This window comes from Alternaria postmessia (genome assembly GCF_024291825.1).
Source record: "Alternaria postmessia strain BMP 2775 chromosome Unknown scaffold_75, whole genome shotgun sequence".
Classification (NCBI taxonomy): domain Eukaryota; kingdom Fungi; phylum Ascomycota; class Dothideomycetes; order Pleosporales; family Pleosporaceae; genus Alternaria; species Alternaria postmessia.
The window spans coordinates 90037-103339 of NW_026260148.1; the positions used below are offsets into that span (position 1 = coordinate 90037).

The 13303-nt window shown below is 51.7% G+C and overlaps 4 protein-coding genes across 4 annotated transcripts; 2 read left to right on the forward strand and 2 right to left on the reverse strand.

Annotated features, from left to right (window-relative positions):
* Positions 1-293: 293 nt before the first annotated feature.
* On the reverse strand, positions 294-5800 carry J4E82_008805 (uncharacterized protein; the record flags this gene model as incomplete). The annotated part of the gene is made up of 3 exons (XM_051735036.1): positions 294-806; positions 860-5305; positions 5357-5800. The coding sequence occupies 3 exons, from the start codon at positions 5798-5800 to the stop codon at positions 294-296; spliced, it is 5403 nt and encodes a 1800-aa protein (XP_051585219.1).
* Positions 5801-6347: 547 nt separating this feature from the next.
* Positions 6348-8438, forward strand: J4E82_008806 (uncharacterized protein; the record flags this gene model as incomplete). Its single annotated transcript, XM_051735037.1, has 2 exons — positions 6348-7029; positions 7081-8438. 2 exons carry the CDS (start codon positions 6348-6350, stop codon positions 8436-8438), a joined length of 2040 nt encoding a protein of 679 aa, XP_051585220.1.
* Positions 8439-8655: 217 nt separating this feature from the next.
* J4E82_008807 (uncharacterized protein) lies at positions 8656-9663 on the reverse strand (the record flags this gene model as incomplete). The annotated part of the gene is made up of 1 exon (XM_051735038.1): positions 8656-9663. The coding sequence occupies one exon, from the start codon at positions 9661-9663 to the stop codon at positions 8656-8658; it is 1008 nt and encodes a 335-aa protein (XP_051585221.1).
* Positions 9664-10951: 1288 nt separating this feature from the next.
* On the forward strand, positions 10952-12935 carry J4E82_008808 (uncharacterized protein; the record flags this gene model as incomplete). Its single annotated transcript, XM_051735039.1, has 3 exons — positions 10952-11232; positions 11286-11421; positions 11481-12935. 3 exons carry the CDS (start codon positions 10952-10954, stop codon positions 12933-12935), a joined length of 1872 nt encoding a protein of 623 aa, XP_051585222.1.
* Between the last annotated feature and the right edge of the window lie 368 nt (positions 12936-13303).

Genomic DNA, 13303 nt, shown 5'->3' on the forward strand with positions numbered 1-13303 from the left:
TTGAAATCTTTATAGCTATCAAAATGTATCAAACGAACCACGATGCACTTAATAATTGATCCAATTGACCTCCCACAGATACATGTTATGCACTAAGGTTTGTCCCGAAACCTTGAGTTAGTCATGTGAAATAGCCATCAAGCACCTCATATGAAAATTAATTAAAATCACGAAAGGCATCTCGGTATGATAACAGGGGTAATGTGAATAAATGAATAGTCCAACATAACACTACAGACTTTTACTCAAACTACGCCAAACACCTTCGATGCAATGCATGCTGCCTCCCTTATCTACGCGTCCTCGCCCTTCTCCGCCTTCTTCTCCCTCCACCCCTCCTCAAGTGCTTTGACCTTCTCTACACCCTTCTTGTTACCAACACTGCTCTCCCACTCCGCCCACTTCTTAAACACGCTCCGTATCCTCGATGCTTTACCAACCTTGGTCATACGCTCAAACAGGTCACGGACGTTCTCTGCACTGCCATGGCTCTGCTCCAACATGAGGTACATATCCCAAACATCGCCCTTCTTGGAAAAGGTGTCGACGAGGCCTTCGAAGATGGTGCGGCCGCGCTCTGCGTCACCATTGGGGCTCTTGAACTCAAGCGCCGCAAACTTCTGGGTTAGGTAACGGTGTTGGGTTGAGGCAACGGATTGGGTCGCGCGTTGGAGAAGGGCGCGAGCCCGTGTGGGAGAGGGTGGTTGGATGACGTCCATCAGGAATGACGCGTAAGAAAGCCAGAATTGAGGGTCGGGGGTAAAGGACTTGTTCTTCATCATTGACTGGTAGAGGTTGTCCGCTTTCTGTTCTGATGTTAGTAAAAGTTGTGGGGTTACGAACATGGAGTGATACATACGTCGATCTTGCCTGAGGAGATGTAGATCTTGATCATGCGCTCGTGCATCTCACGGGCGTCGTTGTTCTGGCACGCCTCCTTGAAGACTGTTTCCAGAGCATCGTCACTAGCGAAGTCGTTCTCCAAATGTAGCAAGGCGGTCCACACATCAAGCTTCTCTTTCTCCTCCCTAGGGTTGATGGTTGCCAATGCGCGACGAGCGATCTGACGCGCCTTTTCGATCTCGTTGAGTTCACGTTGGAAAACCATATACCGAACCCACATCTCAGCGCTGTTTGGCTGTCCCAAAAGCAAGCGCTCGTAGTCAGCGACAGATTGCGGGCCGTAAGCATCGAGATCACCAGTACGATCCTCTTTGATGGTAGCCTTCTTGCTCTTTTTCTTTTTCTTTGGGGCATCATCGTCAGAATCAGGCTCAGCTGCACCCTTCTGCTCGTCAAAGTCGAGAGTCGCACCAGTCCAGTCGAAACCAGAAGTGCTGAGTCCTTGGGTTACCGCTTTTGGCGCGTCATCGTCAGAATCATCGTCAGAAGCGTTTACGTCGGCAAGCTCAACGTCCTCGTCACTGTCAGCACTCTTGACGCTCCTCATATCCACGTCGTCATCACTGTCGTCGTTGAGATCGATGCCGTCGAGCTCGATGCCGCCATCCGAGTCACTTCCGTTTAGTTGCTCGGCTTCGGAAGCGTCTTCCATATCTTCATCCTCATCGTCACCCTTTACTTGAGAGTATTTCAAGGAGAAGCTGATCTTCCTGGACTTTGAGTCGATCTTTATGATCTTTGCTTTGACGACATCGTCTTCCTTGTACATCTCCTTGACCTTGTCCTTGTCGACGGCAGTGTCCGCCAGTTGAGAGATGTGGCAAAGTCCACTGACGTTGCTTGAGCCGTCGATAACAAGGAACACACCAAAGTCTGCTACATGTCGAACCTTTGCGGCGACGATCTGTCCAACCTTCAAATCACTGAACTCAACCGGCTCAGTGTAGGTCCCTTGAACATGCGAGGCCTTCAAGCTCAATTGTGGGTTGCGCTGATCTGGCTTGTTCGAGATGACTTTGCCTGTCACGAGTTGATCTATGTGGAATGCAGTCTTCCAGTCTTTGATGTATTCATCCGAAAGATGGCTGACCCGAACATAGGCTTCGACATGAGGTCCAAGGCGGATGTACACACCGTTGTTGGCAACGTGCTTGATGAATCCACGAACCACCTGATGTACCTTGAGCTGAGCTCTGTCCTTGATTTCAGGATCCTTAACTGGCAGTGAAGAGCTCAATACCCTGGAAGGCCTGATAGACAACCCTAACTTCTTGTTGGGAAGATCGACATCGATCACACACACCCGCAAGACATCACCAACTTTGAACTCGCTTGGTTTGGCCTTGTCATAATCGTCTGCCAACTGCTCGAGGAAAATGGGCGCAGCGATGTTGTCGTTTATCTGGACAACGATCGATGCGTCATGCAGCTTAGTAACTCGCGCAGGCAAAATGTGGCCAACCTTCAAGTCTTGGAGGGTCAACGACTTGCCAGTCTGAGTGGTTGCAGCTGTCAAGTCCAATTTTCCAGCTGCAACATCGACCGCCTTAACGCGAACTTTGAGAGCAGAGCCTACAGGGAAGTTCTCTGCGATGTCCGAAAGTTTCTCCAGGTCGTCGGTGAGGTCGAAATAGTCAATGCGCCCACGGACGTTGGCAGAAATGTTCACCCAGACATATCGCTCAGCAATGTTGTTGATAAAGGCGACGTGGGATGATCCAGGCGTGATCTTGTCGAGGCTCAGCACATCAGCCTCCGTCTTGATCTTGTCCGTGTTTGCGGTTAGCTCGAAAGTGGGTGTCTTGTTGCTCGATCGGGACGTAATAGGAAGGAAACGGAAGTTACGGGCATCGTGTCTTCCCAGAACTCTAGCCTGAATCTTCTCGTTGGTCTTGAAATGTGCTGTGGGATGCTTTTTGTCTGGAATACTGTCCCAGGAATCGAACAGTTCCGAAACTGAGATACGTCCAGGCACGTTTGCGGCAAGCTCAACGTTGAGTTGAGTGTCCTTGATTGACCGAATGCGGACAGTTGCTAGCGCGCCGAATTTGATGTCGTCGGTAGATGTGATCTTGGGATCTACAGGTTCCACCAGGGCTTCTCCTTTCGATGCTGGAGTATCAATAGTGTTGGCAGCGTCCATGTCACCTTCGGCCTTCATCGACAGCCAGAAGAATCCCTTTCCAGCATCCACGTGTGTCACACGAGCAGTGACAGACTGGTCCTTGCGAAGACCAAAGTTTGGTGCAGAAAGCATCTCTTCCGGTAGTTGTGATTTGAAAAGTACACCGCTTATGCCATTGCCGAGTTCGATGAAGATCTTGTCAGGTAGGATACCACGAACGAAGCCATGTACAGTCTCGCCAGCGGAGATGTCCTCAATGCTGAGAGCAAACTTTGAAGCTTGAGCATCCTTCAAGAGACTAGGCTTATTCGAGACAGTTGCTGTCCTGGATTTGCCATGCTTTGTCAATACCACAAGGTCTGCTAGCGTTCCTCCGACGCGGATCTTCTTCATCGTCGAGATGTCCTTCTTCTCCGAGCCGTCTGTGAGGTGACCAATACGAAGAATACCCTTGACGCCGTTTCCGATGTCCAGGGTGACGATCTCATCAGATTTCTCAATCACTGTGCCTTTTACGATACCTCCAGGGTTAAGCGCGTTGAAAGCAGCCTCCTTGTTGATGTCGACAGCAGCGGGGTCTTTGCAGGACACCAAGAGTTGCTTCTCCTTCGCATCTACAGAGATGACGCGGACGTTGACGACCTGGCCGTTTGTGAAGTGTCGCGTAGCATCCTCAATGTATGCTTCACTCATCTCTGCAGCTGGAAGCCATGCCTTTACGTCGCCGTAGAAACGTACTGTGGCACCATTGCGACGAACGCTAACTAAGATACCTGGGCCAGCGGCACCCTCCCTGAGCATGGAATAGTTCGTCCATGGCTTCACATCTGAGTTAACCAGGGACTTCTTGAGAGTAAGTTGAATCTGATGTCTGGCTGGCTCGGTGTAAAGTACACGTGCTGTGACTGGCACGCCTTCCCTGAACTTGCGTTCCGGATGTTGCAGACGAACATCGGCCAAATGCATCTCAGGGACTAGACCGGTAATGCCCTCGGCGAGGTGAACCAGAACAGCGGTAGCTCCAGTCTTGTCGGCGATGAGCTTGTGGACCTTGCCTTTGACGATTTCACCAGCTTTGATATCCTCTATGCGGAGGAAGGGCTGATCAAGGATCTTTTGCTCCAGTGAAAGCTGGAAAAGACCGTCCAAGGCATTGTAACCGATAATGCGTGCCTTGTGTTTCGAGTCGAGCTTGTATGCACCAGCCTCTTCGGAGAGAACGTCGACTTTGTCGTCGGAAAGCTTTGAGATATGCGCGAAACCGCCAACGTCTTTTATGCCGAGATCGAAGAAAGCACCATGGGCCGGCGCCACTTTGATGACCTTTGCAGCTTCGACGACAGTTGAGATTGGTAGAAGATTGACGGGAGGTTTGCGCTCCTTGGGTTTGCCGGACATACGGGTGGACAGGCTCACAACGTGATCTAGTAACGAAACGCCGACTTTCCTGGGCTCTGAGTCTGGGCATGTGAATAGGATACGGGCCTTGACTTTGGAGCCAATCTTGTACTTCTCGGACACATTGGCAGCCTTCTCAGTCGCTCCGGAGTGGTAGGCATCGGCGGTTGCGTCAATGAGACCGAGAATCTTACCAGTTAGTGTGGTAGCTGTTGTATCGGCCACGAGTACGTCAACGGCGGTTCCTGGAAGGAACACATCGATGGTAGGTGCTTCAGTCAGTGTGTTGCCCTTGGCCAAGTTGCCTGCTTTGGTGTGGTCCGCGGAAAGCTTGACAATGCGTCCATCGGAGTTGAGGCCAGTAACCAGGCACATGAAGACGGCGCCTTCTTGTACCTTGGCATGCTGAACTTTGGGTCCCAGTTCTCCCTTAGGCAGGAAGCCCTTCAGACTGCTGTCGTCAAGGCCCAGATCCATGACCAGACCGTGATCCTCGTTGCTGACCACGGAGGCCTGTACCATGCTGTTCACTGGTATCTTCCGCTTGTTGAGACCCTTGTTGACCAACTTGGGGTCGATGGACAGCTCTAGTCTCTTTCGCGCTCTTGCGCTCTCGTCGGTCGTCGCTGTGATGCATGCCCTTAAGTACTGTCCAACAGAGAACATTTCTTTCAGCTCCACATCTTCGAAAGAATCATCGTCGCTTCCTTCCTTGTCCGCCTCTTCCTCCTTGAGAAGCTTCTCGAGTCTCTCGTTGAGTTTGTCGGATACGGCGGTGAGTGGGACGTAGCCAACGAGGTTGTTTGGGAGGGCGAGTACGATGTCTTGGTGGGAGATGTCGGTTACTTGACCGAGAATGATGGTCCCAGGCGACAATTTCTGCTTTGGTCAGTACATTCTCACAGCGCGCAAACTCTGCGACTGGCATACCTTGTAGCTCAGACCCTCCGCCCTCACAGTGTCATCCTTCTCTCCACTGTCGTGCGACTTCTTGCTCTTCTTGGTCAGCGGCTTCTTCTTCGACTTGGCGGCTGCCTTTTCGTCGTCTTCGGACCCCATGTCGCTGAATCCATCGTCGCCGCCGCCGGTTCGCTTTACGCCGCCAGCCTGCTCGAAAAGAACGTCCTGGTTCGCCTTGATCTGAATCTGCTTGTGCTCAAGCGGAGTCAAGACGCTGGCGCCTCCTCTGGGGAAGGACTTCTCCTCATCCTTGAAGACGCTGGGCTTCGGCGCAGCCCTCTCAGGCTTTGACTTTTCCGGCGATGGCTGCTCGACGTCGGATTTCCGTCGCTTCGTTGATCGGTCGGCCGGCGCGCTCTTCGACTTCTTCGATGGCGTGGCGCCCTGCTCTGCTTTTCGTTTGATTGCGCCCATTGCGATGCGCTACTTCTCCGGTGGTGGAGAGCTTGGTGGTACTGAAGTTTCCGCCAAGAGTTCGAGAGTCGCATAGGGCCTTCGACTTTTTTGGTGGGTCCATGCGCGCAGATTCTCCGACCCCCGACGACAGGGAACCGCGCTCGGGGCACGTGAGACCAAATGGCAGGGCAACGAGGTTCGGAAGAGCAACTTTTCACTCGAGAGACATGTGCAAAGCATTGGAAGGCATGGACTAGAATTCAGACTAAACTGCACAATTCTGATGTCTTCATCCGCAAATTTGAGGCCTTTTACCCTGCTGTACGGCAAACGGAGAACTCTTCTTGAGGCACAGCCAAGCCACTTAACACCCAAGACGGCATAGCGTAGCACGTCTGTCGCGCCTGCCCATCGCGACGTGCTTTGGCCGTGCGCCTTCCTCTCCAACCTCGCCGTCATACATGAGCTTTCGTCTCATATCCCCATTTGCGTCTCCAATTACTCGCGTGTGTTTATCTGATCGTCCGTTGGTGTTGCTTGTATATGTGTACTGCTGAAAAGGATCATGTCTTCTCCATGCGCCCCTCGAAGTCTGCGTCTTCAAGAGCCCACGCCTGAGCTATGCTCATCACCACCTCCTCCCTCATCCGCGACCGTTTGTTCACGCAAGCCAAAACGGCCACCGCCCATTACGCCCAAGCGCTTCACCCGCTTCTTCACCCCGCGAAATTCCAAAGATGTCTCGTCGCGCACACATCTCTCCAGGTCGGGTCGCCAATTGCAAGACATCACACGATCGGCTCTTAATCGCAGCCGTGAGACCCGGAGTACGCCGCGGAAGACGGTGAACTTTGTCGACATTGAGAACCCAATGCGGACCCCACAGAGCAGTGTGCGGAAGCGAAAGGCCTACTTATCGCCTGCGAGTTCTCCTGCCCAGTCGTCGCCCTCGAAGCGATCTCGTTACGTCACTCCACCAGCAATTGATATTCTCGAAGACGGGCTCGACCTGGATGACGAAGACGAGCCTGCCATACAACCAGCGCCGATACGGAGGTTAAGAACGCTGGGACGCCCATCGAGAACACTTCAGCGATCCTTTGGAGGTATACTGGGCGTTGGACGAGGGTTCAGGATAGACCACGGCGCATCATGGCAAGACCAGACTTCCAACTTCTACAGTGGCGCAGACGACTTCCGTCAACTGCCAGAGGGCGCTCCGCCGTTCTGCACAGCTAGTTGCAACAGTATGCTATCCCTCTCTTCTCATACGTCATCGCAATACTGAACATTCTTAGCCAACTCTATGCTCGCTATAGGAGACGAAGATGGATATATTCACCTACAAGACTCTGAAGGCGACTTTTCCAAACCAACCGTAACATGGAAAGCCCACACCAACGCCATCATGGACCTGCAGTTCTCGTCAGACGACTTGCACCTGGCCGCCGGTTCCGGAGACCAGACTGCATCCATCATCGACGTTCGCACCCAACAGACACTCGCCGTCTTGGCTAAACACAAGTCATCAGTGAAGCAAGTACGCTTCCAGCCGGGTGACGACAAAATGGTAGCTACTTCGAGTCGGGACGGCGCAGTACAGATCTGGGATCTCCGGTGTAAGGGCAATCAGGGACAAGTACACTCAGCCTGGGGCTCCGATGCGCCATATGCTAGTGTCGTGCGTACGCTTGCTTCAGCACATGCGGATATTAGCCTTCCAACACCTACATCGTCCGCCACTCGGATTTTGGGCAATAGCAAGACGGAAACAATAAACAGACGAAACGACATCTCAGTCACGGCTCTATCTTTCCTTCCTGAAGGCCGCGAACACCTACTCCTGACTGCTTCGGACGCATCGACATGCGTCAAGCTTTGGGACATCAGAGGCAGATACTCGCTGCGAGGACCTGCTATACCAATCGCGACTACACGCCATCCCGAATCTCATAACCGCCACCGGCACTTTGCCATCAACTCACTCACCCTAAGTGGTGACGCATCACGACTTTACGCCCTGAGCAAAGACAACACCGTGTACGCCTACTCTACAAGCCACCTCATCCTCGGCGTAGCACCCGAACTATCTACATCCTCTTCATCAAAGCAGAAATACTGTGGTGTAGGCCAAGAAGGTCTGGGACCAATCTATGGTTTCCGACACCAGAACTTCCACGCCGGCTCCTTCTATGTCAAGGCATCGCTACGCAAGGCGTACCAGGACCGCACCGAGATGCTCGCAGTTGGCAGCACAGACGGCTGCCCCGTATTATTCCCTACCGACGAGACCTTCCTCAAGCGCGAAACAAGAATCGAAGAGGATGACGCAGACGACCTCCCGGATATTACTAGCATCGCTGCAAAACCTTCACGACCATCGATCCTTTCCCGATCATCCTCAAACACCCGTTGCCCGGATACCATTCCTATCTACGAACACGGCACAGCGCTTATACGAGGCCACGATGCAGAAGTCACAAGCGTGTCATGGGCGCGCAACGGCAGCCTGATTAGTGTCAGCGACGACTACCGCGTCAGAAGGTGGAAAGAAGGAAGTCAAGCCAGAGATCTACGTATGGGCGGTGAGAGCGAGGGAAGGAGATGGCAGTGTGGATGGGCCGCTGTAGGAGACGGATATGACGACGATGAGTAGGATCGTTGTCCACATACTTTCGTGCGACGTTGTTTATTATACCCCAGCTATTGATTTGTGTAAGATTATGAATGAAAGAGAGGTTGATGATCATGATTCTTCTTATGGATATGTGACGTATTGCATTTGTGACATGATGCTGCTCCTGTCTTGGTAGGCACTGTCTTCATAGTCTCAAACACAGAGTATCTCTGTCACTATATGAGTACACTTCTGACTATCCCTTCCTTAGCCAAGGTCTTCCCTTGAGCTTGTCAGGCCTTCCATCTCGATCTCCGTCTCCGTCCAGTCCGCTGTTCCCTCCCGCTCTGCCCATGTGCTCTGGTAGTAGCCTGTACCTCCGCTCAACAAATCGATCCACTTGTCCGCCGTCGAAACTACCAAAAGACCCGGACACAATCCTGCGGGTACCATCAATCGTATTGCCGAAGACATCTGCAGGAGGCGAAGGTATAATAGATTGTGGCCGTGAGCTTGATGGATGCGAGTGTGGAGACGTAGACTGGTGACTTGTAGTTCGTGCAGTGTGGAAGCCTTGAGGCCGTGGTGCGTATGATGAGAGGGGCTTGCTAGCCCAATCAGAGTTGTTCATAGACTTGTATTCCAGTAGCGTGCCAGAGAAATCGTCGTATTGCGACTGCCTCACAGGGAAGATCTCCCACTCCAAGGCTGTAGGTGTACGTGGAAAGGATGTCTGATATCCCTCACTCGACGGTAGCGAAGGGTAAGAAACAGTGTCATCGGAGTACGTACTGGGCGTAGCAGTAGACCCAGAGCCGGATATCGACTTTAAATTTCGCAGTGAATCGAAACGTTGTTCCAGTTGCCCTCCTCCCTTCTCTTTCTCTGTTGTAGCGCGCTTCCTCTTCCCCTTTTTCTTGTCCCAAATTTCTTCATCGCGGCGCTGCCTCTTGATCCCATCATTGACGTCCGCGTAGACAGTACCGTTGAAAGACTTCCATACATCGACGCCTTTGCCAAATACCGTCTCGACCTTCTTATCGGTGTCATCGACCATCTTGTTGAGATATTGTTGTTCTGTATCGTCATCTTCTTCGTCTGTGGTAGAACCAAATGTAGTGTCCATAATACCAGTGTTGGACGTGGACACGAAGGAGGTAGAATTTCCGCCATTTCGGGCGCGAGGGTTGTCGAAGAGTGACATCTTCTGTCGCTTGTGACTTGGAGGATTAGCGGGGTTGTCCATGTTCAAGGCGCCATTCATCGTGTCGCAATGCACCTAGGTAATGGGTATGCGATTAAGGGGGCAGAGTTGTTGTGGTAAGTTGTTTGAGTGAGAACACAAGCTCCGTGCTTTGTTGCCTTGTGATAGTAGCCGATGTCCAATCTGGAAGCATCGTATCGTAGTCCAGATGCTTTTGTAGTTGTGGGCTGCGAGAGATACTTTCACTGCGATGCCGACTTCGTCCTGTAGAACTTTGACGAACAGATTCCCGCACCATTTGCGATATCGTCTCGTTCGTTCTTCCTGTGGTCTAATATTCACAATAGTGGCTTCTTGTAGTTCTCAAAACAGTCAAGGCTGTTTGCTGCAAGTGCTTCCTGATGTCGTGCTCCCAGCGTATCCAGCCTTGTCACGAAGCTTCCACTGACCCCCTAATGTTTCTGTACATTGTTGAGTTCCACTCTAATCCATGAGACAGCTCTCTAATTGTTAAACAGGTGCATGATCCAATTGTGGAAATTTGCGCTTCGTGTATCATTACCTAGTTATTTAAGCCTCGTGGAGTAGGAAGAATGTAGTGTCAGCAGTCCTATCTTGGTATGCGCGTCTTTGCTCTATGAATTTGATAGTGTGCTCAGATTCTGAGCGCTGACTTGGAAATACCATGACCGATGACCAAGAATACCCTGGTGCCATTGATGTATTGCGTTACGAGAGTTGATGATTTGGGGTTGGATCGGGAATACTGACAGCCGACGATCACTTGCCGAGCGTCGCAAATCGGCCTTCCCCGGTAGACACGTCGACGCTACCTTCGTGGCAGGAACGCGCGACAAACCTTACTGTGAGGACGATTTACATGCGCATTGCCGCCACCTTTCGTGCTATCTTCGCACATTCCTTGAGGACATCATCGCTACCTATAACACACTGCAGCCCAGCCACCGCGGAGCGAATCACGGCTTACTAGTCATCACTCATCATGCAGTGCAAGCACGATGCTTGTTACCCAATAAAGGTCGACATGCACTGATCCCCACTAATGAAGCCATCAGGCCCGAGCCGTCAGATGCCAACCACTTTAGTGAGATTCGATACATCCAACGAGGATGCTTTGAACCAAAAACGGCAACTTGCTTCATGGAGCTTCTGCAAGCCATCATTGCAGCAACGCATGCGACCACCGCATCGCCGACTGGTAGTCGCCCAAGTGTCTGCAGATCATGGAAATATTGGGTTCGATGCGCAAGTATAAAGAAGGCCCAGCGACATGTGTTGCCAAGCAGTGAAAGGTCCTTCAGCACATCGCGTATCATATACTGGCATCATGCGTGTATCAGTAGCAGCAGTCAGTTTGTTGGCCTCGTTAGCCTCAGCCAACTTAGACAGCCCTAGCTTGCTACAGCAGTTCTACGCTCCTGGACGCCTTTTAGGTAACTCCTTCGGCAATCCAGGCGTCAATGCAACATACGACTATGTCGTCGTTGGAGCTGGCTTAGCCGGCGCTCTTACGGCATCCAGAATCGCAGAAGCATTGCCAAACATGACGGTCGCAGTCATCGAAGCTGGCTCCTTCTATGAGATATCGAACGGGAACTACAGTCAGATGTAAGTTCAATGTGAGAGGGCATGTCATGTCGACATGCTAATCTTGGTGGCAGTCCTTACTATTCGACCATGTATGTTGGTCCGGATCCCGAAGACTACCAGCCGTTGATCGACTGGGGTATCTTCACCGAACCTATACCCGGCGCGAATGGACGCCGATTTCACTACGCGCAAGGGAAAACACTTGGTGTATGTGACCTTTAAATATACGATTCTGGACGAAAAGCTAATCGCAGCCCAACTTGTAGGGCAGTTCGGCGCGGAATCAAGAAATTTACCACAGAGCAACCAAAGGTTGGTATGAATCTATCGCCAACATTACTGGAGACCCTGCCTACTTGTGGGACAACATGTTCCCCTTCATGAAGAAGAGCTTCTCCTTCACACCACCCGATGTTCGCTTTCGCGCTGAGAATGCTAGCAACATCAACTTCACGCTCTCCGCCTTCGATATCCCAGGAGGTCCTGTTCATTTGAGCTTTCCAAAGTACGCGCAACCGATCGCCTCGTATGGCGCAGAGGGATATGCTGCTGCTGGCATTAACGCGGCGAGCGGCTTCCTTGATGGAAACCTCTTAGGATATGGCTACTGGCCCTTCACGCTGAAACCCGAGGATAGTACGAGGAGTAGCACCGAATCGGCTTTCCTTTCTCACACAGCTGCAAGAACATCTTTGAAGATTTATCAGTCCTGCATGGCGCGCAACATTCTTTTCGATGAGTCAAAGCGTGCGACGGGAGTAAACGTCACAGCTGGCGGGATGAAACCGTTCATCGTTCACGCGCGCAAAGAAGTCATCGTGTCCAGCGGCTTCATTCATTCTCCTCAGCTACTCATGGTGTCTGGAATCGGTCCGCGCAAGGCACTCGAGCGACACAACATCACCGTCATATCCGAACTAAATGGCGTTGGTCAGAATCTTCGAGATACTCCCGCTATTGGCGGCGTCGTTCACCACACGAACGTACCGGGAAGAAGTGCTTGGGAGCGCGAGTCTTCGTCTTTCGACGCAGCTGTAGAGCGCTATCTGACGAACGGATCTGGTCCTCTTAGCAGTCCGGCTAGCGATTTTGCCGCCTGGGAGAGAATGCCTGAACAGTTCACCACCAACATGAGCCGATCTACTCTCGAATTCTTGCGAGATCTGCCCAACGACTGGCCGAATGTAGAATACGTATTGCAGGCTGCAGAGCGCATCTTGTCTTCAGCACAAACTGCGAGCGATACAGGTGTCATCGGCACAATATTGACATCCACCACGAGCGCAGGAAATGTCACCATCCAATCTGCTGACAACGCTGTTGCACCTGTCGTATACATAGGCTGGCTCGACTCCCTTGAAGACCAGGAACTTGCTGTTGCAGCATACAGACGTGCACGCACCATCGCCGCCAGCATATCCGCATTTGGTGATGAAATAGCGCCAGGAGCGAATGTCACAACGGATGCGCAGATTTTGCACTATATTAGAACCAAAGGGATGGGCGCCATTCATCACGGAGCAGCGACGTGCGCGATGGGAAGAAATGCGTCGAATGGAGCGGTCGTTGACTCTAAGGCAAGAGTCTTTGGTGTGAGTGGACTCAGGGTTGTAGATGCAAGTTCTTTGCCATTCAACGCGCCTGGACATACACAGGGCGTCACTTATGCGCATGCGGAGAAGTTAGCGCAGGATATCATTAATGCTGTGAATGATGTCTAGATTGGTGGTGACCAATAGGATGCTCGTACACAACATTGCAGCTCACTCAGTTTTTTGAATGCTCTGATGTCCTACAGTGCACTTACGATGGACATGATGACTCGTTCAATCTTGCGTCTATGTCGAAGAAATGGGAAGGGGGGTGTAACGTGGAGAGTTCCAGTCTCGAAACGGGATGCTGTGAAGGCCAGTCTGAGCATTGCTGCTTTGAGCTTCATTTTGATCGCTTCAAAGGGAGAAGTTCGAGAAGACGCGAGGGTCAAATCATGTGGTGCAAAATAAATGGAGATGATGTGCAGAATACGTCACGTATCGAAGGGATGGCAGTTTGTTTACGAAAGAGATGTAGCAGCTAGGGAGTCGTCTCA